Source organism: Sorex fumeus, unplaced genomic scaffold, assembly GCF_029834395.1.
Source record: "Sorex fumeus unplaced genomic scaffold, SorFum_2.1 ptg000041l, whole genome shotgun sequence".
NCBI lineage: Eukaryota > Metazoa > Chordata > Mammalia > Eulipotyphla > Soricidae > Sorex > Sorex fumeus.
Genome location: NW_026606098.1, coordinates 11,037,758 through 11,064,094, shown reverse-complemented (window position 1 = coordinate 11,064,094; position 26,337 = coordinate 11,037,758). Strand labels below are relative to the sequence as shown.

The window sequence follows — 26,337 nt, the reverse complement described above, 5'->3', positions numbered from 1 at the left end:
ATGTCTGTAGAAAGGAGCATGGTAAACAGCAGATGCTCAATAAATGTGCCTTGGTAGATTCCCTGGAGCCCAATTCAAACACTTTCTCATCTTCAACTTTTATTTCCTTTTGCCTGCACCCAGCTGTGTTCAGAGGTTACTCCCAGCATGATGCCCCGGGGTCACTCCTAATGGTGCTTTGGGAAACATGTCATGCCAGGTTCGAACCAGGGGCTCTTGCATGCAAAGGATATACAGCATCTGTTTTGCCGTTTCTCCAGTCCCGGATCTTTTATCTCTGCAGTTGTTTCTGCCCCTAATGCCTGCCTGCCTTCTTTGCTTCCTTCCTTCTGTCCCTGTCTCTCTCTTTTTCTTTCTTTCTTTCTTTCTTTCTTTCTTTCTTTCTTTCTTTTCTCTCGCCCTCCCTCCCTGTTCCTTCTTTTTTTAAATTTTATTTGTATTGAATCATGGTGAGATAGACTATTACAAACCTGTTCATGATTCTCAGTCATACAGTGCTCCAACACCCATCCTTCCACCATTTCCCAGCACTAGTGTCCCGTTTCCCTCTCACCAGTTTCCCGCCCACCACTTCCCAACTCCTCTCCCCTAGCCTGCCTCTATGACAGGTACTTTTCTTCTCTCTCTCTCTCTCTCTCTCTCTCTCTCTCTCTCTCTCTCTCTCTCTCCCTCTCTCTCTCTCTCTCGTTCTCGCTCTCCTCTCACTCTCCCCACCCCCCGCACTGTTTCTTCTTCTTTGGTGAACTCGTATTCATCCTTCACAGCCCCATTCCAAAATCCCTATTCTGATTCACTTAGTCTTTCAAGTCTTTCACCTGCAGTTAGAGCTCTCTAATGTCCCAGAGTGCATTCACCCAGCTTCCTGCTGTCTCTCCTCGGTCGCAGACCTTGCTCCACAGGCTGGGACTGGGATGCCTCTATCTCCTGAGCATCCCAGGACTCTGTGCGGCCCGGACCTGAGCCTGAGCAATACCCTGCCACCCAATTCCCTTCTACCAGCCTGGATTCCATGGGAGTGACAGGAGTGGCGAGCAACCTCAGGGACCAAGAAGACAGGCAGCTGTGTCCCTACACAGGGTGTGTCGGAACTCCCACCCCCGGTCTCGTCTATGTCCTGTGCAGTTAGGCAGCCAGCAGGGATGTTCTGAGGGGGTGCTTGCCAAGTTTGTGGTTAGCAAATCCTTCTCACATCTGAGGGGATTTCTGTGAAGGTGGTCTTCACCCGACTGCCTGCCCCTTCTCGGAGCCATCCTTCTACCCACTACTCACTCCTGCTTTCACAGTCCACATTCATCCTCCCCTCCCCCATCTACTCACCTCTGCGTTCATCCTCCCACCCAAGCCGTTGCACATTCATGCTCTGGCCACTCCATGCCACCCACCTCACCTTCTCTTGGTTCTTCAAACACGCTTCACCTACTAGTACCTGCCACCCACCATCCACCCACTACACTGTCCATCTATCCGTACACTCAGTCACCCACTTACTCACCCATCTGTCCATGTACCCTCCACCTACCACCTCCTCATCTACCAGCCAACAGACCAACCACCCTCAATCCATTCATTCATTAGTCCATCCATTAATCCATCTGTCCACCCACCCAGTCGCTTACCAACCAGCTCTCGACTTAGCACTTCGCTCGCCAAACAGACCCACCTACTTTCCATCCGTTCACTTGTCCACTTGATCACCTATCCATCCGTCACCCACTCGTCCATCCATTCATTCCCTACCCACTTGTACTTGTCCATCCTTCCATCCATACCTCACCCATGTGTCCATCCATCCATCCATCACCCACCCACTCACCCACCCCTCCATGAATATACCCGATCACCCACCGCCCACCTCACCCTTTCTCCTGATCTAAAGAACTTGATCAGATCCAGAACCAGGTGGAGTAAGACCCCAGAGAAGAGTCCCCGGGTTTCTTGGGCATGAGGCACTCGGTGGCTGGGGCTGGGGAGCAGGAGTCAGAGAGCACTTCCCTAGGGAGCTGCTTCCTGGAAGAGGCAACAGGAAGGAAGAAAAACCTGACCTTTGGGGAGGTGTGGCAGGAAAGAGGGGCAGAGGCTGGGATGGGGGAGGTGTGTGTGCGAATATGTGTGAGTGTATGTGTGCACAAAAGCACGTATGAATGTGTGTGCATGACCTTGTGTGTAAGGTAAAGTGTGTGTGAATGTGTGCATGAATGTATGAACACGGGCACAAATGTGTATGTGTCCATGAGTGTGTGCATGAACTTGTGTATAAACCGCGCATCTATGTGTGTATAGATGTGCATGAACATGTGTCCATGAGTGTGTGGTTGTGACTGTGTGTTCATGAGCATGTGAATGAATGAGTGTGTGCGTGTGAAAGCGCCTGGTGGCACCTCAGTGTGGACCAGGGAGTTCCTCCAGCCCCTTCCAGTTTCCTCCAGGCCAGACGGCAGGGGCAGGGGGCCGGGAAGTCAGCGTCTCTCCCGGCCTCCCTCACCTTCCTCTCTTACCTCCTCCAGCTGCAGTGACTTCAGCCTCAGGCCACTGTGCCCAGAGCAGCTCCTGTTACCGCTCTCTCGGCCAGCCACCAGCAACTCCCTGTGCACTCAGACACCCGATCAGCTCTGAGCCCTGGGGCCGGGGATGAGCAGAGGGAGGGGACAGGCTCACAGCAGGGCTGCCCGTTGGCCAGCAGGCGCAGGTGGGAAGACGCCCAGGCCCTTCTCCATGGTCTCTGCCAAACCCACTGCAGTTTCAGGGGCCCGGCCCTCATCAGTTCTCTGCAGCCTCAGCGCTCAGGGCTCCTGGGCCTGGGAACCCGCTCGCAAGACTGCCCTCCCCGCCCCTTCATTTCCCGCCTCTCCTCGGAGTCCAGATTTTGTTTGTTTGGGGAGGCCACATCCTGGGGTACTCTGGATGAAACCCAGCCAGAGATTGATAATAAACAAGGAAGATCATCCTTGCCCCCCACCATAGGGCTGAGGCTTTGCTTTGCTTAGGTTTCAGACAAGACAGTGCATCTCAGGAAGCCAGCCACCCCACCCCCACTTAGTTTTTCATTTATTAAAATACAGACATATTTTGTTTGTTTGTTTTTTTGGCTTCCCCTCACCCCCACCCCAGTAGTGCTCAGGGTTTACTCCTGGCTCTGCCCTGGGATCACTCCTGGCGGTGCTCAGGGGAACCCCTAATCTGGTGCTGGGGATGGCACTGGGTTGGCCATGGGCAAGCCAGTATCTCAGTATCTTAACCCTGGACTGTCTCTCTGACCCTCTGACCCAAAAGCTCTTTTTTTTTTTTTTTTTTTTTTTGCTTTTTGGGTCACACCTGGCGATGCACAGGGATTATTCCTGGCGGTGCTCAGGGGACTATATGGGATGCTGGGAATGGAACCCGACTCGGCCGCGTGCAAGGCAAATGCCCTACCAACTGTGCTATCTCCCCAGCCCCCCAAAAGCTCTTTCTTGAATTCATTCAGCCCCTCAGCTGCAGGGAATAGAAGTGTGTAGTTTGCAAGGGTGCTGTCACCCGGGAAACACGTGGTTACACAGCATTGAACCTGGGCCTCCTACATGCAAAGCAAACCTGTTGAGTTATCTCTCTGGCACTGTTCAGAGGTTGGCTGAGATACCTCCTCCTCCAGAAAGCCTTCCCAGATGCCCCAGACTGGACTGGGTACCTTCTCTGACTCCCCTTACCTGGTCATCTGTTTATATCTTCACTTCCCTCAGGGTCTCCCCTGCACACAGTAGGTGCTTAGCATGTGTTTTTTCTTTTCTTTTTGGGTCACACCCAGCGACATGCAGGGGTTACTCCTGGCTCTGCACTCAAGAAATACTCCTGGCGATGCTCAGAGAACCAGACGGGATGCTGAGAATCAAACCCGGGTCGGTCGCCCTCCCCGCTGTGCTATCGCTCCAGCCCCCAAGTATGCGTTTCTTTTTCTCATTTGTTCTGGGGCCTTATTTAGCAGTGCTCCAGGCTCAGGGCTGGTATGTGAACTGCGGTGCTTATGGCTCAGGGCTTCGAACACAGCATTCAAAGCAAGTGCTCCAGGGGTCGGAGCCACACTATAGCGAGGAGGGCATCTATCTGCGTTGCAGGCGGCCCACCCAAGTCCCATCCCAGGCACCGCTTCGGGTGCCCCGAGCACCGCCAGTAGTGAACCCTGACCACAGAGCTAGCAGTAAGCCCTGAGCATCCCTAGATGTGGACCCCAAACAGAACAACAAAAAGGAACAAGGTCCTTCCTGGTGGGGCGCTCCAGGCCCCACATCAAACACGGGTAAACTGCATCTGTAATCTCATAACCTTTAGAACTGCACTGGGAAAGAGCCTGGCCCAGAAACTGGTCTGGGAGCAGGAGGGGCAGGGTGAAGTAGGAGGGGGTTCTTCTGGTCTCCTGGTGGTGCTCAGTTTATTCATTTGTTAAGGAAAACTTTGTAAAAAAAAAAGCGCGCCACGGGGCTGGAGTGATAGCACAGCGGGTAGGGCATTTGCCTTGCACGCGGCCGACCAGGGCCAACGCGGGTTCGATTCCCAGCATCCCATATGGTCCCCTGAGCACTGCCAGGGGTAAATTCCTGAGTGCAGAGCCAGGAGTAACCCCTGTGCATCGCTGAGTGTGACCCCAAAACCAAAAAAAAAAAGTGCCCCTCATTTGAATGGTGCCGGTAGAATGAACACGGGGACAGCCAACCCAGATTCAAGACGCGTGGAGGGCACCTCTGCCGCCCCACACACGAGAGAACGACGGACAGCGGGCAGCCCCTTGCCAGCAGTTAAGACGGCACCCGCGGCATCAGCGCATGCGCTTTGGGCGGGGCCACCGAGCGCGTGAGCGCGGAACGCGCGGCTCCGCCTTTCTCTCTGTCCCGGCCCCTTTTCCGGCGGAAGCGACCGCAACAAGGGAAACTTTATTGTTCCCGGCAGGGCGGCGAAGGATGTCGGTGAACTACGCGGCGGGGCTTTCGCCGTACGCGGACAAGGGCAAGTGCGGACTCCCCGAGGTGAGCGCGGACAGGAACCGGGGTGGGGGTGGGGCCCCACTGGCGCCCCTCCCCCACCCCAGCGGCCCGCGGGTGGGCGGGGCCGAGCGGCCCTGGGGCATTGTGGGAATCTCAAGAGGCTCAAAGGCTAGACAATGGGAGGGACTTCCCGGCCCGCACCCTGGGACAGCTGGGCTGGGACCCAGGGTAGGACCCGGTGTGTGTGTTGGGGGGGGGGGTTGTGCACGTGTTGAGATCCCGAGTGGGGCCCAATTAGAGGGGTGGCATTAGCCCACCACTCTCTGTGCCACTGTGGGTCTCCCCTGTCAACGCAGGCGAACTGGTGGGGACCAGACTCCATATCATCTAGTTCTGATTCGTGCATTTGTCAACTTCTAGACCGGGTGACTAGTGAGCGCTCGCTGGATACTGGCTCTAATAAGTGTGTGCGGGCGGGGTAGCCGACAGCTGGATGCGCACATCGCAGTGGGGAGACGACTCCCGATCGTTTCCTTTTCCCCCCGTTTATTGTGCTAATGTCCTCCTACTGAGCCGTCTACTTCCCTGCCTCGGGGGGCGGCGACAAGATTGGAGTCCTCCGCCCATCCCTATGCCCCTCCTTCGCCTACATTTCTCTGGGGCTTCCCCTCCTTGGAGGCGAAGCTCAGGTTGCTCCCTCCCCTTACAGTGCCCCCCTAGGCCCTGCACTGAGGCCACACGCTTGCCATCCCTCCCCACCTTCTGCATCCTCATCCCTCCCCCACCCCCGCAGATCTTCGACCCTCCGGAGGAGTTGGAGAGGAAAGTGTGGGAGCTGGCGCAGCTGGTCTGGCAGTCCACCAACGTGGTATTCCACACAGGCGCGGGCATCAGCACTGCCTCAGGCATCCCCGACTTCAGGTCCAGGGGCATGAGGGATCCCTCGGGGATTAGGGACTGGTCAGGACCCGTCCAGGTCAGGCGGCCCCTTTAAGGCGCACCCGACACTCCAGGCACATCCTATTGGCCAGAACCGGGTCGGTCACGTTACTGCCACTTACCCAATCGTTTAGTTTTCCTTTTTCTCTTTGGAGCCTTCCAAGTTTTCGGAGGCCTTTCTGGGAGTTGGTGATTCTGGACGAGGGCGTTGGCCACGTCTGGGACCCTACCTGCTGGCCCCCAGGAACCGGAGATGTTTTTCTTTCTTTTTCTTTTGCTGGGGTCACACCCAGCTTGTGCGCAGGGCTGTCTCCTGGCTCCGGCCTCAGGGATCACTCCTGGCGGGGCTGAGGGTCCCCTATGGGATACCAGGGAGTGAACCCAACCAAGTCAGACACGTGCAAGGCAAAGCGAGCGAGCGCCTCGCCCGCTGGACTATGTCTCTCTTCCCTCCCCAGATACTTTTTTCTCTATTACTTATCACAAACAGTTTAACCATCTGAACCTGTCTCATCTCTTGTAAAAGAGTGTGAAAACCAGCAATACCCCAAGTGCCCTCAGCTTCGAACTGATGGGCCCCAGAGAGGCCTTTCTGAGTGCTGAGTTGCCAGCCCTGGGTCCCAGCTGCCACAGTGGGGCGCTCCAGGACCTTCCTGGTCACACACACACACACACACACACACCCCTGTATCAAATTCAAGGACCTTTTTGGTCACACACACACACACCTGTATCACATTCAAGGACCTTTCTGGTCTCCCCTCCTCCCATACACACACCCTGTATCAAATTGAAGGACCTTTCTGGTCACACACACACACACACACACACACACACACACACACACACACACACACACACCCCTACCCCTGTATCAAATTCAAGGACCTTTCTGGTCTCTCTCTCTCTCTCTCTCTCTTTCTCTCTCTCTCTCTCTCTCTCTCTCTCTCTCTCTCTCTCTCTCTCTCACACACACACACACACATCTGTATCAAATTCAAAGATACTGCCTTGCTCTCCCAGCGGCTGTCAGCCCCACAGAGCATGACCTCCTAGGGTGTCCTTGCCCCTCCATAATCAGGGACTGTCCTGAGGCAAAGTGTGGGTACACCAGGGACCCCAGTATCCCCCAGCATGTGGCTCTGCCTGCTGTAAGTGGGGGTGGCTTTGCCTGTGCACCCCATTTTCTCTCCTTCCACCCATGACCCACTTCTCCCTCCCCCCCACCCCCCTCTCACTTTCTCTCCTCACTGCCCTCCCCGTCTGTCTGCCCACCCCTCGTCTCCCACCGTCTCCCCCACATACCTGCTGCCTTCAGGGGCCCCCATGGCGTGTGGACGATGGAGGAGCGGGGCCTGACCCCCACTTTCGACACCACCTTCGAGAGCGCCCGGCCCAGCCTGACGCACATGGCACTGGTGCAGCTGCAGCGCGTGGGGCTGCTGCAGTTCCTGGTCAGCCAGAATGTGGACGGGCTGCACGTCCGCTCCGGCTTCCCCAGGTCAGTCTGCCGGGGGGTGTGACCCCCTGCCCACCTGTGCAGTGGACGCCAGGGCAGCCCCGCCCATTCTGTGGCACCATGTGGTGAGCGAAGGCGCGCAGAAGCGGACAAACACCCTCCTGCGCACAGACACCCTCAACCCCCGCCCTTTGCAGACCTTCCCAAGCCAGCTGTGGGATTTCAAATCCCAGTTGCAGTTTAGGATTTCCTTCCTCCGGGTCACGCCTGGAAACAGATACTGTGCACCCTGCAGGAGGGCAGACCCAGAAGCTGGAGGAATCTCCAAGAGGGAATCTGAGAAGGCTCCCTGGAGGAGGAGGGCTTGACGCACACTCCATCATCCCTCACCCCTTTCTCCTCCTCCTCCTCCAGGGACAAGTTGGCGGAGCTTCATGGCAACATGTTCATAGAGGAGTGTGCCAAGTGTAAGACGTGAGTGCGGGCCCTGCTGGAGGGCGGGGCTGGGCCCTTCTCTGTCCCTCCCCTCGCTGGACTCTCTGGTAGACCCTGTGATGTGCCAGGCCTGGGCCCTGGGCTGCCTCTTGGAGGACACGGTGCTTCACCAGGCACCGGTTTTGCAAGGACCCTCTTTCCAGACAAGTTCCTCTGGGGTCCTGCAGGGGTATCCAGACTGAGCTGCGTTGGCCAGTGCTATGAGGGAGCCTGACCCCGTCTTTGTGAAGACTGAACCCTAGTCCCTTCTGAAATACTGGGGTGTGAGACCCCTTCCTGGGGGCCAGACTGTCTGGGTCCTTGGGGTGCTGCCCCAGTAGCAGGAAAGCGTGCACCCCCATGTCCACACACAGCGGGTACCAATAAAACTTTATTGACAAAGGCAGGGGGCGAGGCCAAGGAGATCGCGCAGGAATCAGAAGAGCATGCTCTCTGCGCATGTGTGCAGCCCTAGTTTCACCCCAGCGTGGCATAGCCCCTGAACATCACCGCTGTGACCCTGTCCCCTGACACTGCTTGGGAACTCTACCCCGCCCCCAATAAGAAAAGGAGGGAGGGGGCTGGAGCAATAGCACAGCGGATAGGGCGTCTGCCTTGCACACGGCCGACCCGGGTTCGATTCCCAGCATCCCATATGGTCCCCTGAGCACGGCCAGGAGTGATTCCTGAGTGCAGAGCCAGGAGTAACCCCTGTGCATCGCCGGGTGTGACCCAAAAAGAAAAGAAAAGGAGGGAGAAGTCTGTATTTGGCCCAGGGGACCATTTCCATGGTTTGCTTTTCCTTCTTCCTTCTCTGTTTTGTTGGTGGACGCCTTGAGGGGGGTTGGGGCATCTGTGGAGGATGCAGAGGAATACAGAGACCGCCCCTAGGGGCGGGGCTTTGGCTAATCCCGCCTCCGGGGGCAGGACACCGGCCTGTCCATCATTGCCTAGTGTCAATCATTCATCCCTCTGGAATTCTGAATGTGTGTCAGATCTGGTTCGAATTCTTCTTCTGCAACCCGCACTTCCTGGGGAGACGGCTCCCTCAACCCCTCCCCAGAGAGCAAGAGCCACACAGGTGGGACTGCAGGATGGGGACCTGGGTGCTGGGTGCGGGCTTATGGGCCTGACCCCGCCTCCCCTGCTCCTGGCACAGGCAGTACGTCCGGGACACCGTAGTGGGCAGTATGGGCCTCAAGGCCACGGGCCGGCTCTGCACTGTGGCCAAGGCCCGGGGGCTGCGGGCCTGCAGGTGAGTAAACCCCCACCCCCGCCTGCAGCTGCCCCTCCCCCACCCAGAGAGCCATGTGGACTAACTCCCCACCCTGCCAACACAGGGGTGAGCTGAGAGACACCATTCTGGACTGGGAAGATGCCCTGCCAGACCGGGACCTCACTCTCGCTGATGAGGCCAGCAGGTCCGAACTCCAGAGCAGCCCGGGGCCGGGATGATGGGGTGTGCAGGAGCACTGGAGGTTGCAGGGGAGGCTTCCTGGAGGAGGGGGCCCTCACAGAGCTCACCTTCCCATCATGGCCCTGGGCTTGGGGTTCAGACAGAGCCCAGCATGACTGCAGCCTGGGGAGGAGTCCTGCATGAACTCTACCCCTGCAGCCGGGGGAGGAGCCCTGCAGAGACCCACCCCTCCAGCCTGAGGGAGGAGCCTTGCAGAGACCACGCCCCTGCGGCCTGGGGGAGGAGCCTTGCGGAGACCCTCCCTTGGGGTGTGGCCAGGACAACTCTGCCTCTGTCCCCAGGAACGCAGACCTGTCCATCACGCTGGGCACGTCCCTGCAAATCCGGCCTAGCGGGAACCTACCCTTGGCCACTAAGCGCCGAGGTGGCCGGCTGGTCATCGTCAACCTGCAGCCCACCAAGCACGTAAGTGCTGCGGAGCCCAGCCCCGACCTCTCGGGGCCCTGCCCAGGACTCCCACGTGCCACCCCCACCCCGACAAACACACGCCCCTGCGTCCGCTAAAGGCCTCCCCCACGCCTTGTAGGACCGCCAGGCCGATCTGCGGATCCACGGCTACGTGGACGAGGTCATGAGCCGGCTCATGAAGCACCTGGGCCTGGAAATCCCCGCGTGGGACGGGCCCCACGTGGTGGAGCGCGCGCTGCCCCCCGCTGCCCCGCCCGCCGGCCCCCAAACTGGAGCCCAAGGACGAAGCTCCCGCCTCCGCCGCCAGCCCCAAGCAAGAACCCCAGGCTGCGCCCTGCGCGCATCAGAACGGCTCGGGGCCCACCAGCCCCAAAAGGGAGCGACCGGACAGCCCCGCCCCCCAGAGGTCCCCCAAAAGGGTGAAAGCTGAGGTGGACCCCAGCTGACCAGGGGCTCCGGGGAGGGTGGGACTTTGTTTTGTAAAAACCCTGAATTCTTTTTTTTTTTTTTCTTACCGCTCTCGCTCTCATTTTGTTACTTGGATCTGTCCAGGGCGCAGGGCAGGGCAATGCAGGGTGCTGAGAGCTGGGCTTCCCCCTCAGACACCACAGAAATCTGCATCTCTTTCTTTGGCTCTAAGGGTCTCCATGGGGCTGAGAAGCCTCTCTGGGAGGCTCCTCCCTCCCGGAGCTGAGACCCCAGGCCCTGCCCCTCCCCCCCAACTAGGCGCAGTGGCGGGGGAAGGTGTCACTTCCTGCCCAAGGGCTTTCACTTTCTCAGCTCCCCTGGGCCCCCACACTGCTCCCCCAAACTCCTTTCAAGGCCTGTCAGGGAGGGAAGGAAGGCAGGGCCCCCCAGACAATCCCCCTCTAGTTCAAGGATCCAGACTTCCTTTGGTGACAGACCCCCAAGGCTTGCACTGCCTTTGGCAGCCAAAGAGACAGGGACATGGGCTCAATGGCTTCCAGAAACTTCTTCAATGCAATAAAAACAACTTGCACCTGAGTCTGGTTTTAATTCGAAGCCACGATCGTCTGTGGAATTCTGGTGCCCTGAGGGGCTGGGGGAGGGGGAACCCCTGCACCCTGGAGTTACAGCCTGGGGGCTTTGAAGGGCGATGCCAGGGGCTGGAGTGATAGCACAGTGGGTAGGGCATCTGCCTTGCACGCAGCCAACCCGTGTCTGATCCCCAGCATCCCATATGGTCCCCTGAGCAACGCCAGGAGTAACTCCTGAATGCAGAGCCAGGAGCAACCTTTGAGCATCGCTGGGTGTGACCTAAAAAGCAAAAATAAGGGTGATGCCAACAGCTTGGCATCCTGGAGCCCTGTTTGCCATGGCATGCCTATTTGCAAGGGATTTTTTTTTTTTGGTTGGTTGGTTTGGTTTTGGGGCCACACCTTGCAATGCTCAAGGATTACTCCGGGTTACTCAGGAATTGTTTCTGGCAGGGCTTGGGTGACCCTATAGACTGCCGGGCATCAAACCCAGGTCGGCTGCCTGCAAGGTTGACTACCTGGCCCTCCGTGCTATCTCTCCATCCCCATGTGCTGGCTTTATAGCATCTGCCTTCCTGCCGGGCTGGAGCAATAGCACAGCTGTAGGGGTAGGGCGTTTGCATTGCAAGCCGCCAGACCGGCCCAGTAGGGTTCAATTCCTCCGCCCTTGCCTCTCTGGAAAGCCAGGCAAGCTCCCGAGAGTATCTCGCCCGCGGGGCAGAGCCTGGCAAGCTCCCCGTGACACGTATTCAATATGCCAAACACAGTAACAACAAGTCTCACAATGGAGACGTTACTGGGCCCACTGGAGCAAATCGATGAACAACGAACGGGAGGACAGTGCGACAGTGCCTTCCCTCCGGGACTGTCTGGAACTAAAAGGTCGCAAGTAGTCACAATGGAAGTTACACACAACACACTACCGCTGCCTTCCGTGGCACCTTTTTTCTCTATGATAGAAGCAGCAAGCGGGGGTCGCCCAGCGACCCCGGGAAGACAGCCGTCCCAACAGCACCCCCACCCCCTGCACAGAACAGCCCCTGAAGGGCTCCCGGCGGCCGCGGATCCTGAGCCGGCCCCGGGAGGCCCGCGCCTGCCGCTCTCCGAGGTGCTGAAGACGCGTACCGCACCCCGGCTCCAACCAGGCGGAGGGAGGAACCGCCACCCCGGGCTGTCCGGCCCGGCCGCCTCCAGATGCAGCTTCAGCCCCGCCCCACGCCCCAGCGCGCCACGTCTTTTGTGCCAAAATCCTTTTATTGGGGCGTTTTTGCAAAGGCGGCGTCTCCAGCACCAGGCCGGGAGCTCAGCGCGCGCGTGTGCCCTCGGGGTCCACCCGTTTCTCAGGCCGAGTGTCCCCCCGCCCCCAAAGCGGCTGATCATCCCATAGTCCCGAACGCGGGGGGGGGGGGGGGGGCGGGGCTCGGCTCGCCATTCTGGCCTCTCCGCTGTCTGTCTGTCTGTCCGGCTCACCTCCAATGTCCAGGCCTGCTGGCCCTTCCAGCCGCAAGGCCCGAGGTGGGGGGAAGAGGAGGGCGCGTTCTAGGGGTGCTGCTCAGAGTTCCTCCCCTGCCACCGCAGCCTCCAACCCTACAAGGCCCTGGCCCAGCGCGGGCTCAGGCGAGGCCCAGCCCAGCAGAAAGGCCAGATTCAGCCTCCCCAAGAACTCAACGGCCATCAGGCTCAAGTTATTCAGCTGCTCAGTTGAGTTGCTCAGATCCAGCCAGTCCTGGGGTTCCCAGTGCGTCCTGGGACTTCCTGGGGCCCCTTCCTGGGGTGTGCTCCCCTGGGGCAGGTCTCCTGAGCCTTCTGAACCTGGCAGAGTGTCCGGGGCCACGCGGGATGCAGCGTTGTTGTTCAGAGTTCTGGAGAAAACTGGAAGGGGGTGATGAGTGATGAGCCTTGGGGAGCAAATGCACTGCCAAGAGACTAGCTTTCCTGCCCCAGGACCTTAGCAGAGGCTGTCCCTTCTGAGCCAGGGTCAGTGCTTGCTCAGGGCATGTTGTTGCTGTGTTTATTTACTCTCCTCACCTCTTCCCGTGTCATCCCCCCACCTTCTCTCCCTCCGTTCCACACCTTCACTATTTTTCTTCTCTGTGAAGTTCCAGATTTGCAGGAGCCTGTATATATACTGTTTGTTGTTTGGGGGTTTGTTTGTCTGGAATATCTTTCCCTCTGACTGGCCCGAGACACACATTCCCCTTCCCGAGACCCAGCGTGAGGGAAACAGGGGGTTTAGGATAAGGTGGACCCACAGGGTGGGGGGAAGGGGCTTTGAAGGAAAGGGGGGTGGCACCCCCCAGCTCACCTACCTCGGACCGGTGCGAAGTCCCCGGGGTTCTCGGCTTTGTGGAAAGTGAAGGGGCTGATGGAGGGGAGGACGATGAGGGCGAAAGAGAGCAGCAGGACCTGGGGGAGACGGGGTGGGGTCCCCCTCCCCTGAGCATGCCCGTCTTACAGGGAACTGAGCCCCAGGACACTGGATGATACTTCAGCTGGGGCTCAGGGCTGAGTCCCTGCCGCCACAACTTCCCCACCCGCCCACCTCCAAGGCCTACCCAGGACCCCAATTTGTTTTGGGGGCGGCGTGGAGTTGAGGTGCAAGACTTACCGCTATGCATGTCCCGGTCTGGGCTGACTTGCCGGTGGACCGGAGGACGGTGGCCTGGAGCTTTTTCAGCTGCTCCAAAAGGGACCTGGTGTGGGGCAGGAACCTTGATTGAGCCCCCCCGGAAGAGGAATCTGGCTCCCAGCCCATTTGTGGTGCCCATGCTTGGCTGCGGGCTAGATTCCTTCCTTCTATAAGCCCTGTGGCACCCCCCAGCCCAGGCTCGCCTCCTCGGCCTCCATCCCATCAACACCCCAGAGGCACAGACAGCCCATCTGGCGCCACCTTGGAGGCCGTACCCACTCCTGCATCCCGGACTCCTGAAAGCGCACATTCCTCAGCAGCCCCAGGAAGGCCTTTTCTTTCCTTTTCTTTTTGGGTCACACCCTGGGCCGGTGGCGTGGAGCGATAGCACAGCGGGTAGAGCGTTTGCCTTGCACGAGGCCAACCCGGGTTAGATTCCTCCGTCCCTCTCTCGGAGAGCCTGGCAAGCTACCGGGAGTATCCCGCCCACATGCCAGAGCCTGGCAAGCTCCTCGTGGCATATTCAATATGCCAAAAACAGTAACAAGTCTCACAATGGAGACGTTATGGGTGCCCACTCGATCAAATCGATGAATAGGAGGACGGTGCTACAGTGCTACCCAAGGGCGATGCTCAGGGGTTACTCCTGACTCTGCACTCAAGAATTAGTCCTGGTGAAGCGGGAGCGATAGCATAGCGGGGAGGGCGTTTGCCTTGCACCCGGCCGACCCAGGTTCCATTCCCAGCATCCCATATGGTCCCCTGAGCACCGCCAGGAGTGATTCCTGAGTGCAGAGCCAGGAGGAACCCCTGTGCATTGCCGGGTGTGACCCAAAAAGGAAAAAAAAAAAAGAATTAGTCCTGGTGGTGCTCAGGAGACCCTATGGGAACCTGGGTTGGCTGGGTGCAAAGAAGTGCCCTTGCTCCCCACCAGTCCCTCACTGTGAGTTTTTTTGTTGTTGTTTTTATTTTATTGTTTTTCTTTTTGAGTCACACCCGCCTATGCACAGGGGTTACTCTGGCTCATGCACTCAGGAATTACTCCGGGTGGTGCTCGGGGGACCATACGGGATGCTGGGAATTGAACCCGGGTTGACTGTGTGCAAGGCAAACAGCCTACCTGCTGTGCTAACTCTCCAGCCCCCCCCCACTATGTTTTTTTACACTCAGTATTTCTAGCCTTTGACCATTAAGAATACATTCCGCACATACCCTCCACTCCTACCCTCACTCACCCCAGTGAACTCCTCTACAACCCTGAAAGCCCCAAATCCCCTCCTCTCAGTGGAGCCCTAAGAAGCATCAGCTGAGGCTTGGCTTCCCTGCTACTAGGGCCACCAGGAGCCACCTCCTCCCATCCTCTGTCCTCAATGAGACAACACTTACAGGTTCTGCTTCTCGAGGTGTAAGACCTTCCTCTGAAGTTCCTGGTTCTGGGCCGTGCAGGCGGACATTCTGGAGGGACAAAATGCCATGAACCATCATTCATCAACCCACCAGGAGCAGGTGAAGGGTCAGGTCCCGGAAAGATGCGGAAGGAGCAGAAATTTCGGGCAGACCATGCCTCTGAATCACGTCATGCTGTCCCATCTGTGATGTCTCCATTTTACTTCTTTTTTTTTTTCTTTTTGGGTCACTCCCGGCAATGCACAGGGGTTACTCCTGGCTCTGCACTCAGGAATTATTCCTGGCGGTGCTCGGGGGGCCATATGGGATGCTGGGAATCGAACCTGGGTCAGGAGGACAGTGCTACACTGCGCAGTAGCACTGTCCTCCTGTTGTTCATCGATTTGCTAGAGCGGGCACCAGTAATGTCTCCACTGTGAGGCTCGTTGTTACTGTTTTTGGCATATCAAATATGCATGGGTAGCTTCCCAGGCTCTGCCATTTGGGTGGAATACTCTCAGTAGCTTGCCAGGCTCTCCGAGAGGGACAGAGGAATCGAACCTGGGTTGGCCGTGTGCAAGGCAAATGCCCTACCCACTGTGCTATCGCTCCAGCCCCCCAAAAAGCCAAAATTTTTTTTAAATGTTCTGTACTATCTCTTTGGCCCCATACTTCTATTTTATTTATTTATTTTTGGCTTTTTGGGTCACGCCAGCAATGCTCAGAGGTTCCTCCTGGCTCTGCTGTCAGGAATTACTCCTGGTGGTACTCAGGAAACCCTGTGGGATGCCAGAGATTGAATTGGGTTGACCGGTTGCAAAGCAAACGCCCTCCTTGCTGTGCTGTCACACCAGCTCATCTCATATTAAAAAAAAAAAAAGAGACATTAGGGGCTGGAACCATAACACAACGGGGAGGGCATTTACCTGGCACACGGCTTTGAGCCCTGGCATCCCAAAGCTTTCCCCTAAGCACTGCTAGGAGGGATCCCTGAGCACAGAGCCAGGAGTAACTTCTGAGTACCTCTGGGGTGGCCGCCAAACCAAAAATAAATCACAAAGTGAAGTAAAATGGAGGGGCTGGAGTGATAGCACAGTGGGTAGGGCATTTGCCTTGCACGCGGCCAACCCAGGTTCGATTCCTCTGTCCCTCTCGGAGAGCCTGGCAAGCTACTGAGAGTATTCCACCCAAATGGCAGAGCCTGGGAAGCTACCCATGCATATTTGATATGCCAAAAACAGCAACAACAAGCCTCACAGTGGAGACATTACTGGTGCCCGCTCTAGCAAGTCGATGAACAACAGGAGGACAGTGCTACAGAGCAGTGGCTTTTTCGATCACATCCAGCGATGCTCATGGGTTCCTCCTTGCTCTGCACTCAGGAATTACTCCTGGCAGTGCTCGGGGGACCATATGGGATGCTGGGAATCAAACCCAGGTTGGCCACGTACAGGCAAGGCAAACGCCCTACCCGCTGAACATTTAAATTTTTAAAATTTATTTTGTTGCCAGACCCAGCTGTGCTCAGGGTTTACTCCTGTGTCTGTGCTCAGTGATCACTCTTGGCAGGCTGAGGGGGCCATCCGGGGTGCTGGAGTTTGAACTTGGGTCAATCGCATGCAAAGCCAGCACCCATCCAACTCTGGACTCTTGTTCTGGGCCCTCAGGCCCTAAATTCTTTAGTTTTAAATTCTCACTTTCACTCTGTGTTGTCCATCTGGAACCTTCTCAAAGATCAAGGGACCCCTCTCCTCTCTCCAAACCCTCACAGGACTTTGGGTATCTTTACACTCTTGCAATTCATGTAAAACATCTCAGAGAGTGAGACAGATAGCAAAACAAACATTTTGACAGCCCCTAAACACCCTGAGCTTAGTCACATTGCACCCCTCTCTCTGGGCTTCAAACTTCCTCACGTATGGTACTCCCCCCCCTTCGCGCGCGCGCACACACACACACACACACACACACACACACACACACACAACACTTATGGTCCACAACCCTTACCGGGTCTCCAGGCCATCAATATATTCCTTTTTCTTCTTTCGGCTCTCTTGAGCAGACTGCTTGTTCCGGATTTTCCGGCGGATTTTTTTCAGCACTCGCTCCTCATTCTGCCCAATAAAAGCGGGAGGAGGTTGGGGCCTGAGTCGGGTCCCCCAAGCCCTACCATGAGCGATTCCTGAGCAGAGCCCGGAATACCGCCAGGTATAGACACACACACACGGAGGGAGGCGGTTGAGGGCGTCTCGAAGGTCTGTCTGCTTTGTGGCCTGAACCCAAATAAGCTCAAAACATCCTCTTCCCAGGGAACCTGGGGGGCAGAGCCCTGAGGAATTAAACACCAGCTTCCCTCTGCTCGCTGACTCTGCACAATCTCTAGGAAAAGTGTGCGGTGTGTCTGGCGCAGCGGTGCCACTGCGCCCCCTCCTGGCCATCTCTTCCCCAGCACCCGCCAATATCCTAATGTCCCGCCACTGTCCAACGGCTGTTTTGCCGAAGGCGCCGCAAAGCAGGTCCGCTGGGGAGGGCCACCGTGTAGGGCGTCCACACCAACCCTCAGCCTCTGTCTGTTGTATGTGATTTGGGGGGCGCGGATGGAAACATGGGAAGGGGAAGCCCATTCTCCAAGTGGTCACAAACTAGAAAAAAATGGTAGTGCACCCGGCACTTTTCAAGAATAAAAAACCTGGACCAGGAGAGATAGTCCAGCGGGGAGGGCGCTAGTCTTGCACGTGGTCGACCAGGGTTGAATCCCCCACAGCCCCGAGAGGCGCCCAAACCCTGCCAAAACTGATCCCTGAATGCAGAGTCAAAACCCCTGAGCACGGCCAGGTGTGCCCCCCCAAACAAACAAAATCATAATAAATAATCACATGAATAAAATAACCTTTTCGACTCACTGCCGGTGGGCCCAAAGCCAATAAAAGAAAGAAGAAAAAGTAGGTGTCCCAGGTCCCTCAGCCCAGCTGAGCTCCCGGCTGGCCTGGAAAGTGCTTTTTGGGGTCTGGGGTGGGATTGGGGGCTGCACGTGGCGACGCTCAGGGCTTACTCCTGACTCTACACTCAGGGATCACTCCTGATGGTGCTCGGTGGACCCTATGGTATTTCGGGCACCGCGTGCAAGGCAAGCGCCCTCCCCGCTGTGCTATCGCTCCGGCCCGAAGGCTTTTATTTATTTTGATTATTTTAGAGATTGGTGCACGCCTGGCGATGCTGGTTCCGCGGCGTGCAAGTGCCTTTCCCCTGCACTACCTCGCGCTGGACGGCAGAGGGCGGTGCTCCCTACCAGGTGACCGACTTACCCAGACATACCTGAGCCCTGAAGGGAACCTCAGGGCAGCTGCGGGGAAATAGATTAAGAATTGTTGCCCTCACCCCCACCCCGTGCATCCCCCATCCCAGCTCACCTTAGTAAGGGGGAGCTGGGTGGGCAACGTGATTCCTTCTTTAGCGAGAAGCTTCTTCTCATCCTCCGTCAACACCAGCTCCTGGCTGTGTCCACTTCCGGGGCGCAGCAGGTGAGGGGCTGTGGGGTGATGCTGTTGCTGCCAGGAGAATCGGGGAGAGAGACAGCGGCGTCGGGGAGGGCAGGCGGTCCCCTGGGAAACGCTAAGGGGGCACCCGAGCTGAGAACCCCGCAATGCGACCCAGCTTCCAGCACGCAGGGCACAAGCCCTTCCCCCGACCCCAAATTCCATTCCTGGGAGGCTGAAGATCTATCTCTGGGGGCTGGGGGTCACTTCCAGGATGCCTGGGGACCTGGCCGTGCCCGGGATCGAACACAAAATCCACATCAGCACCCAGGGAAGAATCCCGGCTTCTGTAGAGGCTTAAAAGGGCAACAAGGGGCATCTGCCTTGCACGGAGCCAACCCTGGTTTGAGTCCCCGGCACCCCATGTGGCCACTGTGCAGAGCCAGGAGTAGCCCCTGAGCATCGCCGGGTGTGACCCAAAAATTTAAAAAAGGGGGGCAATAGGACTGTGGGGAAGGCACTTGCCTAAAATATGGCCGACCTGGGTTTTGATCTTCAGCATCCTTTATGGTCCCTCAGGACCCTTCGGCACAGAACCAGGAGTAAGATCTGAGCACCACTGGGTGTGGACCCCCCAAAAAAATTGGGGGTGGAGGGCGGAGCAATAATACAGCAGGGAGGGAGCTTATCTTGCACGCAGCCAACTCAGGTTCAATCTCCTGCTTCCCACAGGGTTTCCCAGCACTGCCAGGAGTGATCCCTGAGTGCAGAGCCAAGAGTGACGCTGAGCACTGTTGGGCGTGCCCCCCAAAAAAGTTTTTTTGAGGTGCCAGAGATATATTACAATAGAAAAGGGGCTTGCCTGGTACACGGCTCACCAGGTTTAATCTCCAGCATCTCAGATGGTCCCCTAAACACTGCCATGAGTGGGCCCAAAACAAAATGAAACAAACGAACAACAACAAATATATATATATATATGTATTTGTTAACTTTTATCTGGTCCCTGGCCACATCCTCTTGCTCTCTCCCCTCCTGCTGGACGGTAACCCATTCTCATTCCCCGGGTGGACCATGGGGGCCGGAACAACAGCGCAGTGGAGAGGCTGTTTGCCTGGCAAGCGTCTAGCACAGGTGCCAGCCCCAGCACTAACAAATGGAACCCTGAGCTCCACCAGGAGTGATTCCTGAGTGCAGAAGCGGGAGTAAGTCCTGAGCACAGCAGAGTGCGGCTCTCCCAAACGAACAAAAACCCCAAAGTTGACCCCACCTCCTCTAGAATTCCAGGCCTGCTGAAGTTTCACCTCCTCCAGGAAGCCTGCCTGGCTCTGCCATGACATCCCACCCCCTCCAGCCTGTCTTCCCCTGCATTCCCAGGGGTCTACACCAATCACGGTCTTCCTGTTGGGGAGAGCACTTCAGTCCTGCCTGGAGCTTGCCAGGTCAGACAAACTGGACTTCGAGTCGCAATGAAAGAGTGGGAGAAAATGCCCAGAGGTCAGCCTTTGCATGTGGGAGCCCATGTCTGACGTCTGGCACCACAGGGTCCCCCAGAGCACTGAGCAGGGAGTTGCTCCAGAGCACCCTGAGTGTGATCCTCAAACAAAATTGCTGGCTGTGTGACATTGGGTTGGTGGATCAACTTCTCTGAGGCACACATTTCTTGTTGCTTTGTTTTGGGGGGCCGTGCCAAGTGTCGCTGCTCAAAACGGACTCCTGACTGTGCTCAGGGGATGACAGGGCGCTCTGGGGATCCAACTCAGGTCAGTCACGTGCAAGGCAAACGCCCTCCCTGCAGTTCCCCCTCGTGGAACTTCCTAAACCCCAGCCCACGAGAACAGGGAGCTCAGGGCTTGGCCTCACTGACCCCCCCAGCCCCCTGTGTGATTCAACTGTCCAAGTCTCGCGGGATGAGACTCTTTGGAGCCCCAGCTCTGGGGTATGTGTGTGGGGTGCACAGGGTCCCCCCGCTCACCGGGTCCCCGCCACTGCCAGAGAGGAGAAGGTCCTTCACAGTGAGATTATAGCGTGGGGATGCATCTGCCAGCTCTGCGTGCTCCTCGGGGTACACTTCCGGGCTCCACATTTCTGACCAGGGCCGGCGGGGATGGAGACGGGAACAGGGAGGGTCAGGAGGGCAACCCTGACCTCCCTGCTACTGCCGCCTCCTCCAGGCAGCCTCCCCGTTGGACTCCAAGTGCTCAAGAGGCATAGCCTAGAGCCCCCGGAGGCCTGGTTTGAAAGTGGATAGCCGTGGCGGGGACGTTGGTGTCCCCTCTGCTGGAAGATGGGAACCCAGACGTATCAGGAAGTGGACAAGGGAGCCGCTGTCCACTCGGCAGGGAGAATGTTACCCCCCTGGGACAGGGCAGTGGAGAGAAGGGGGCGGCATCTGAGGAGGGAGGTGAGGTCCAGGGCAGCCCGGAATGGGGTACCCAGAATTCTCATCCTGACTCTGGGGAGGGAGGCAGGGCTGTGTGGCCTCGAGTGAGTGACTCCTCGTAGCACATCCTCTGGAGTTTACAGACATCCCAGGACCTGGCTGTGCAGGCAGCAGACCCGGCTCCATCCCCGGCACCTCACAGGGCCCCCAGAGATCTCAGGAGTCATCCCTGAGCACAGAGCCAGGAGTCATCCCTGAGCACAGAGCCTGGAGTATCCCTGAGCACCATAAGATATGATCCCCCTTGGCAAGCTCAAAGGTCCTGCTGGGATGTGTTCTTTTTTTCTGTTTTGGGGCCACAGTCAGTGATACTCTCGGCTCACTTTTGCTCTGTACACAGGGGTAACTCCTGGCGGGGATCGGGGGACCCTCTGGGACGCTGGGGAGCGAACCCGGCTTAGCACGTGAAAGGCCAGGACCCTCTCTGCGGTCCTGGCACTCCGGCCCCATCTGTGACCCTTTTTACTTCATTTGTGGCGCCTTTTATTTTTATTTACTTTCTTTTTTTTAAGTTCGGGCCACACCTGGTGGTGCTCAGGGCTGACTCCTGGCTCTGCACTCAGGAATTGTTCCTGGCTCGGAGACCCTGTGGGCCGGCGGGGATCGAACTTGGGTCAGTCATGTGCAAGGCCGGTGCCCTCCTTGCTGTGCTGTCGTTTGGGCCTAGTGTTATCTCCTCTGAGCAGCCGGCCTGCTCCCCCTCCCCCCAGGCTGCTCCTGGCTTTGGCGGCTCCCAGCTGGGCCTCACAAGGGGGGGCGGGGGGGGTTAGGAAATGTGGGGGAGGCTCAGTCTCAAGAGGTTCTGACCATGAACCCCTCGAAGGGGCCGCGAGCACTCACCCAGGTCAATGGCCACAGAGGCCTCGTGCGGGGAAGGCGCTGGCCCGGGCGGCCGGGAGGGGCCCGGGAGCGCAGCTCGGTAGGAGGGGTTGACAGCGGACCCACTTCGCGGAGGGGTGTCTTGGGGATCGGAGGGCAGATCTTCAGAGATGCCACTGTCGCTGGCCGCGGGGGACCACTGCGGGGAGCTGGTTGCCGAATGCCCGGAGCCCAGGAAGGTGTTGAGGAAATCGTCAGAGTCTGGGCAAGGCAGCACCTGCTGGGGCCAGAGGGGCAGCGGGAGACGGTTGCCTGGTGCTGTGTGACTTGGGAAAACCAAGCACCCTCCCTGGACCTTTTCACTCTTTTTATCTTTTCCTTTCCTTTTCTTTCTTTCTTTTTTTGTTTGTTTTTTGGGGCCACACCTGGTGATGCTCAGGGTCACCCCTGGCTCTGTACTCGGGGATCACTCCTGACGCTGCTCAGGGGACCCTGCAGTATCCCAGGGATGGGTCCCAAGTTGTCTGCATGCAAGGCAAATGCTCTGCCCATTGCACTCTCACTCTGGCCACCTTTTGTGTTTTTTTGGGGGGGGGGTGGTGGCCTACTTCGGACTCTGTGCTTGGAGACATCATGTGGGACCAGTTGAAGCCAGGCACAGGGGCCAGAGCAATAGAATGGCGGAGAGGACATTTGCCTTGCACGCGGCCAACCCAGGTTCGATCCCGGGCATCCCAGGGGGTCTCCCAAGCACTGCCAGGAGTGATTCCTGAGTGCAGAGCCAGGAGTCGCCCCTGAGCATCGCCAGGTGTGACCCAAAAAGCAAAAAAAAAAAAAAAAAAAAGAAAAGAAAGAGGAAAAAAAAAAAACAGGCACAACCCGCACCTTCACCCCTGTATTATCTCTCCAGCTCCGGAACTCGAGTTTGGACTCGAGTTCAAACTGCTGTGTGGCCCCAGCCAAGTTACTGCCCGTCTCGGGGCAACTTTGTTCCCTCTGCCGCTCACCACTCGCCTCTTGGGGGGTCAGGGCAGAAGCCTCACAGGGAACATGCTTGTCTAAGACGGAGCCCCGGGGGGACGCTGAACCCCAGGCCGGAGCTGAGGGGATGCACAGCCATACCTGTTCCTCAGTGTGTCTCCAGTCTGTGCCCATCTCCATGTGCCTCAGGATCCCGTCCTGACCGTCGAACAGCAGGTCCAGGAGCTCCAGGCTGTCCAGGGGCCCCAGGGGGCAAAGGGAACTGGCCATCTGGGGTGAGGAAGGGACGGAGTGAGGGCTGCCCGCTCCTGCCCCACAGCCTGCTGTGCCTGTTTCCAGATCCCTATAAACGGGCTGACCCAAAGGGAAAGAAATCGTTTCTTGTTTCCTTCCCCCCCCCCTTTGGGTGGAGGGCTCATTTAGCAGTGCTCAGGGATCACTCCTGGTGGTGCTCAGCGGACCTTGTGGGGTGCCGGCCATCGAACCCGGCTCACAAGATGTGCAGGCCAGCACCTTCCCAGCGCCTCCCTCTGGAGCAAGAGATCACGTTCCTAAGTTCCTCCATTTCTGTACCAGGTGCCAAAGTGACACCAGGGGATTCCACCCACTTCGCTGATTCAACAAACTTTTTTGCTTATGTGTGTGTGTGTGTGTGTGTGTGTGTGTGTTTTGGTTTTGGTTTTGGGGCCACACCCGGTGGTGTTCAGGGCTGACTCCTGGCTCTGTGCTCAGGGCTCACTCCTGGTGGGGTTCAGGGACCCTATGGGACGCTGGGGATCGAAACCATATTGGCAAGGGCTCTCCCTGCTATGCTACAATTTTGGCCCTTCTTTTCGTATTTTCAACCTGTCCCAGGTAGGGGACAGGTGGGGGCTGGGCTGCAAGTTTGATCAATTTTCTTTGGTGGGATTTGAGGGCCACACCCGGCGGGACTCCGGTTCTGTGCTCAGGGAGCACTTCTGGCGGTGCTCGGGGGGCACCCTAAGGGATGCTGGAGATCAAACCCGGCTAAGTTGCGTCAGGCAGACGTTCGAGCTGCTGTTCTATGTCTCTGGCTCTACAAGTTCGCGTACTCTCCATGGACCTCATTGTTCCCACCTGTGCAAGGGGGGTGCTTCGTAGCCTCCAGTCTCTCCTGCCACCCCCCAAGACCGCCCGGGACTAACCTTTTCCACCACCGTGTCCCCATGCAAGAGCTCGGTCACCTCAGGCTCCAGCGCCGTCTGCATCTCGGCTCTGGGCAGCAGCAGGTCCAGCCCCCACCACCAGGGTTGCGGGCTGGTCTCGGGAACTGGGTCACCACCCGCAAAAGGTGCTAAAATACTCCCGGGGAGGGCCTAGACCTCTGCCTGGAAGATGATTGGTGGAGACGGAAGACGGACAGGCAGTCGAGCCAATGAGAGGCAGGCGCACTAGGGGAGGGGCGGGGAACCCGTTATCACGCTGTTTTTTTGTGTGTGCGTGTGGTGGTTCTCGCCACCCCCCCTCCCCGCTTTATACTTTTCCAGTCGCCCGGAGCAAAGGCCGAAGTCTGGGGCGCCCCAGCTCTGCCATGACCTCTCCCCTACTTTCCGGGACTGTGTCTCCGCGGCGGTGTTGTCGTCCTTGGGATCCAGCTTCCCGAGATCCTCCAGGGATCCCCTCTGACTGGTCCTCGCCCTCCGCGCACATTTCCAAGGGGACCAGTTCAAGTCTTTGGGGGAGCCCCCCTCCATCCTATAAGCATTTCCCCCACCCACGAGGCCTTGTCCTTCATGTGCCGTCTAGACCTTTTAAATCTTGTTTTTTTTTTTTCCCTTTTTTCTTTTTGGGTCACACCCAGCGGTGCTCAGGGGTTCCTCCTGGCTCCGCACTCAGGAATTACTCCTGGCGGTGCTTGGGGGACCATATGGGATGCGGGGGATGGAACCCAGGTCGACTGCGTGCAAGACAAACGCCCTACCCGCTGTACTATCAGTCCGGCCCCTTAAATCTTTTTTAAAAGGGGCTCCCAAGCAGTGCTGGGGGCGGGGGTCCAGGCTCAAAGGTGCTGGAAGTGGGGATCAAAGCGCAGCCCTGAGTGACTCCAGGACCATAACCAGCCTCCTCAGCGCTAGAATCAGGGGCCGCTAGTTTATCGGGCAAATACATAGTTTATAGTTTGTTTCCACATTGTTTCCAAATATATATCCGCTTGTTTCCACATCAAGCCGTTTGTCCTCGCTTTGTTTTTGTTGGGGAGTGGGAGGAATGGTACAGGAAGATTACTACCAGCTCAGCGCTCCACAGGGTTATTTGGAAGAGGTTAGGGGATTGGGCAGTGCCAAGGGCGGAACCTGGGTCTCTCGCACGTGAAACCCACGTGCGGCCCATTGTGAAATTTCTCTGCCCCCCCCCCAGATTTCTAGTCTTGGGGGTCACATATGGCAGTGCTCAGGGACAACTTGCAGATTATTGCTGGGGGTGGGGTTCAGTCAGGGGTAAAAACACTTGCCTTGCACACAGTCATCCAGGTTCTGTCCCTAGCACCGCATGGTCCCCTGAGCATGGCCAGGCGTGACCCCTGAGCACAGAGCCTGGAATAGCCCCTAAGCCTCACACTGGGTATGACTCCAACCCCAGCACTCCCAAATCCAAATTGCACACAAGAACAAGGACCCAGAGCAGAAGAAACCAAGGCAACTCTGGGCAAAGGGGTTCCAAGAAGGTGACACTGGTGGTCAATCACGGAACATGAGAGTCAACCAGGAGCAACTTTACGGAAACTAGCCTGGAGAACAGCCTGTGCAAAGGTCCTGGGGCAGGAGGGGGCCTGGTCCTCCGTGGAAAGAAAAGCAAGGAGGCTGAGGCAAAGGAACAAGTGGAGGAGGGCTGGAGTGTGAGGGCAGGAAGGACTGGATGTAGAGCATCTTGATTATTGGTTTGAGGAGTTTAGTGGATAGATCTTTTTTTTTTTTTTTGAGGGTGTGCCACATCTGGAGATGCTCAGGGGTTACTTCTGGCTCTGTGCTTAAGAATTACTCCTGGCGTGCTTGGAATAAGAGATGCTGGGGCTCGAACTTGGGTTGCTGAGTACAGAGGAGAGCACCCTCCCTACTTTTGTGTCTCTCTGCCCTGAATAAATGTATAGTTGCAAGGTGTGAGGTGTAACGCTGGGTGCTTGGCTGACAGCCTTCTTGAAGACGTCTTCTCAGAGCTGGAGAGATAGGACAGCAGAGAGGGCACTCGCCTCACACGTGTCCCACCTGGGTTCGATCCCTGATCCCTCAAATGGTTGACTGGTCCCTGAGCACAGAACTAGGAGTCACCCCTGAGCACTACCTAGACTCCCTCCCCCTGAGGGCCAGAGAGATGTCTCAACAGGCTGGAGCACAGACTCTGCAGACAGGAGGCTTGGGTTTGATCCCCAGGACTGCCTGAGCACTGCACTGAGAGTTGTTCTCAGCATAGATGTGGGCCCCCCAAAAGAAACAAGCAGAGAGGAGAGGGCCTGGAGAGAAAGAGCAACAGGCAGAGCAGACACTTTGCATTTGGGAGATTCGGGCTCAATCCCCAGCATCCACTGCAAGAATCCTGAGCACTGAGTCAGGAGCCACCACCGAGCACTAAATTGGGAGTACCCCTGAGCACTGAGTTGGGCCCCACTCCCCCTTCACAAAACAAAAATTGTCGTTGAGATGACACTCACTCTGGGGCTGCCTGGGAGGCATCTGAGGGGTGGCAGGGGAGAGATTCCGAGAGGTGGAGACCAGGAGGTGGCTCAGCGTCCCCCACATGGCCCAAGATCACCCCCAGGGAGAAGGATCCAGTCCCCCGGGGCCACAGAAATCGCACAGGGCCAGCCAGACCCGCTGCTCGGCTCAGGAGCCGGCCCAGTGCTCGGCTCACTCCCCGTTTCCTTGCTGCTTGCTTTG

The 26,337-nt window shown here is 57.4% G+C and overlaps 2 protein-coding genes across 5 annotated transcripts; one reads left to right on the top strand and one right to left on the bottom strand.

The window, feature by feature from the left end:
• Positions 1-4,878: 4,878 nt before the first annotated feature.
• On the top strand, positions 4,879-10,237 carry SIRT6 (sirtuin 6). Its single transcript, XM_056119751.1, is given in 9 exon segments — positions 4,879-4,994; positions 5,746-5,873; positions 7,210-7,392; positions 7,765-7,824; positions 8,984-9,079; positions 9,165-9,245; positions 9,583-9,706; positions 9,828-9,947; positions 9,949-10,237. Coding segments are annotated over 9 exon segments (1,065 nt in total). The 5' UTR covers positions 4,879-4,928; the 3' UTR covers positions 10,156-10,237.
• A 1,732-nt stretch (positions 10,238-11,969) lies between these two features.
• CREB3L3 (cAMP responsive element binding protein 3 like 3) lies at positions 11,970-23,719 on the bottom strand. Of its 4 annotated transcripts, none has more exons than XM_056119743.1 (10): positions 23,611-23,719; positions 22,586-22,714; positions 21,485-21,743; positions 20,177-20,289; positions 18,136-18,273; positions 16,733-16,839; positions 14,723-14,791; positions 13,316-13,400; positions 13,017-13,113; positions 11,970-12,579 (listed from the first exon to the last, which is right to left on the bottom strand). In XM_056119743.1, the coding sequence occupies exons 1-10, from the start codon at positions 23,671-23,673 to the stop codon at positions 12,260-12,262; spliced, it is 1,380 nt and encodes a 459-aa protein (XP_055975718.1). In that variant the 5' UTR covers positions 23,674-23,719; the 3' UTR covers positions 11,970-12,259. The 4 variants fall into 4 exon arrangements, with proteins under 4 accessions (XP_055975718.1, XP_055975721.1, XP_055975722.1 ...); XM_056119746.1 differs by having other exon boundaries at positions 21,485-21,740; XM_056119747.1 differs by having other exon boundaries at positions 23,650-23,715.
• Positions 23,720-26,337: the final 2,618 nt, after the last annotated feature.

Excerpts from the sequence above, each read along its gene's own strand:
- CREB3L3 (XM_056119743.1), bottom strand. The coding sequence starts at position 23,673 with ATGCAGACGGCGCTGGAGCCTGAGGTGACCGAGCTCTTGCATGGGGAC. Across the intron at positions 20,290-21,484 it reads CTCTGTGGCCATTGACCTGG|AAATGTGGAGCCCGGAAGTG; the intron begins GTGAGTGCTCGC and ends GGCCCTGGTCAG. Across the intron at positions 18,274-20,176 it reads CTGGCAGTGGCGGGGACCCG|CAACAGCATCACCCCACAGC; the intron begins GTGAGCGGGGGG and ends TTCTCCTGGCAG.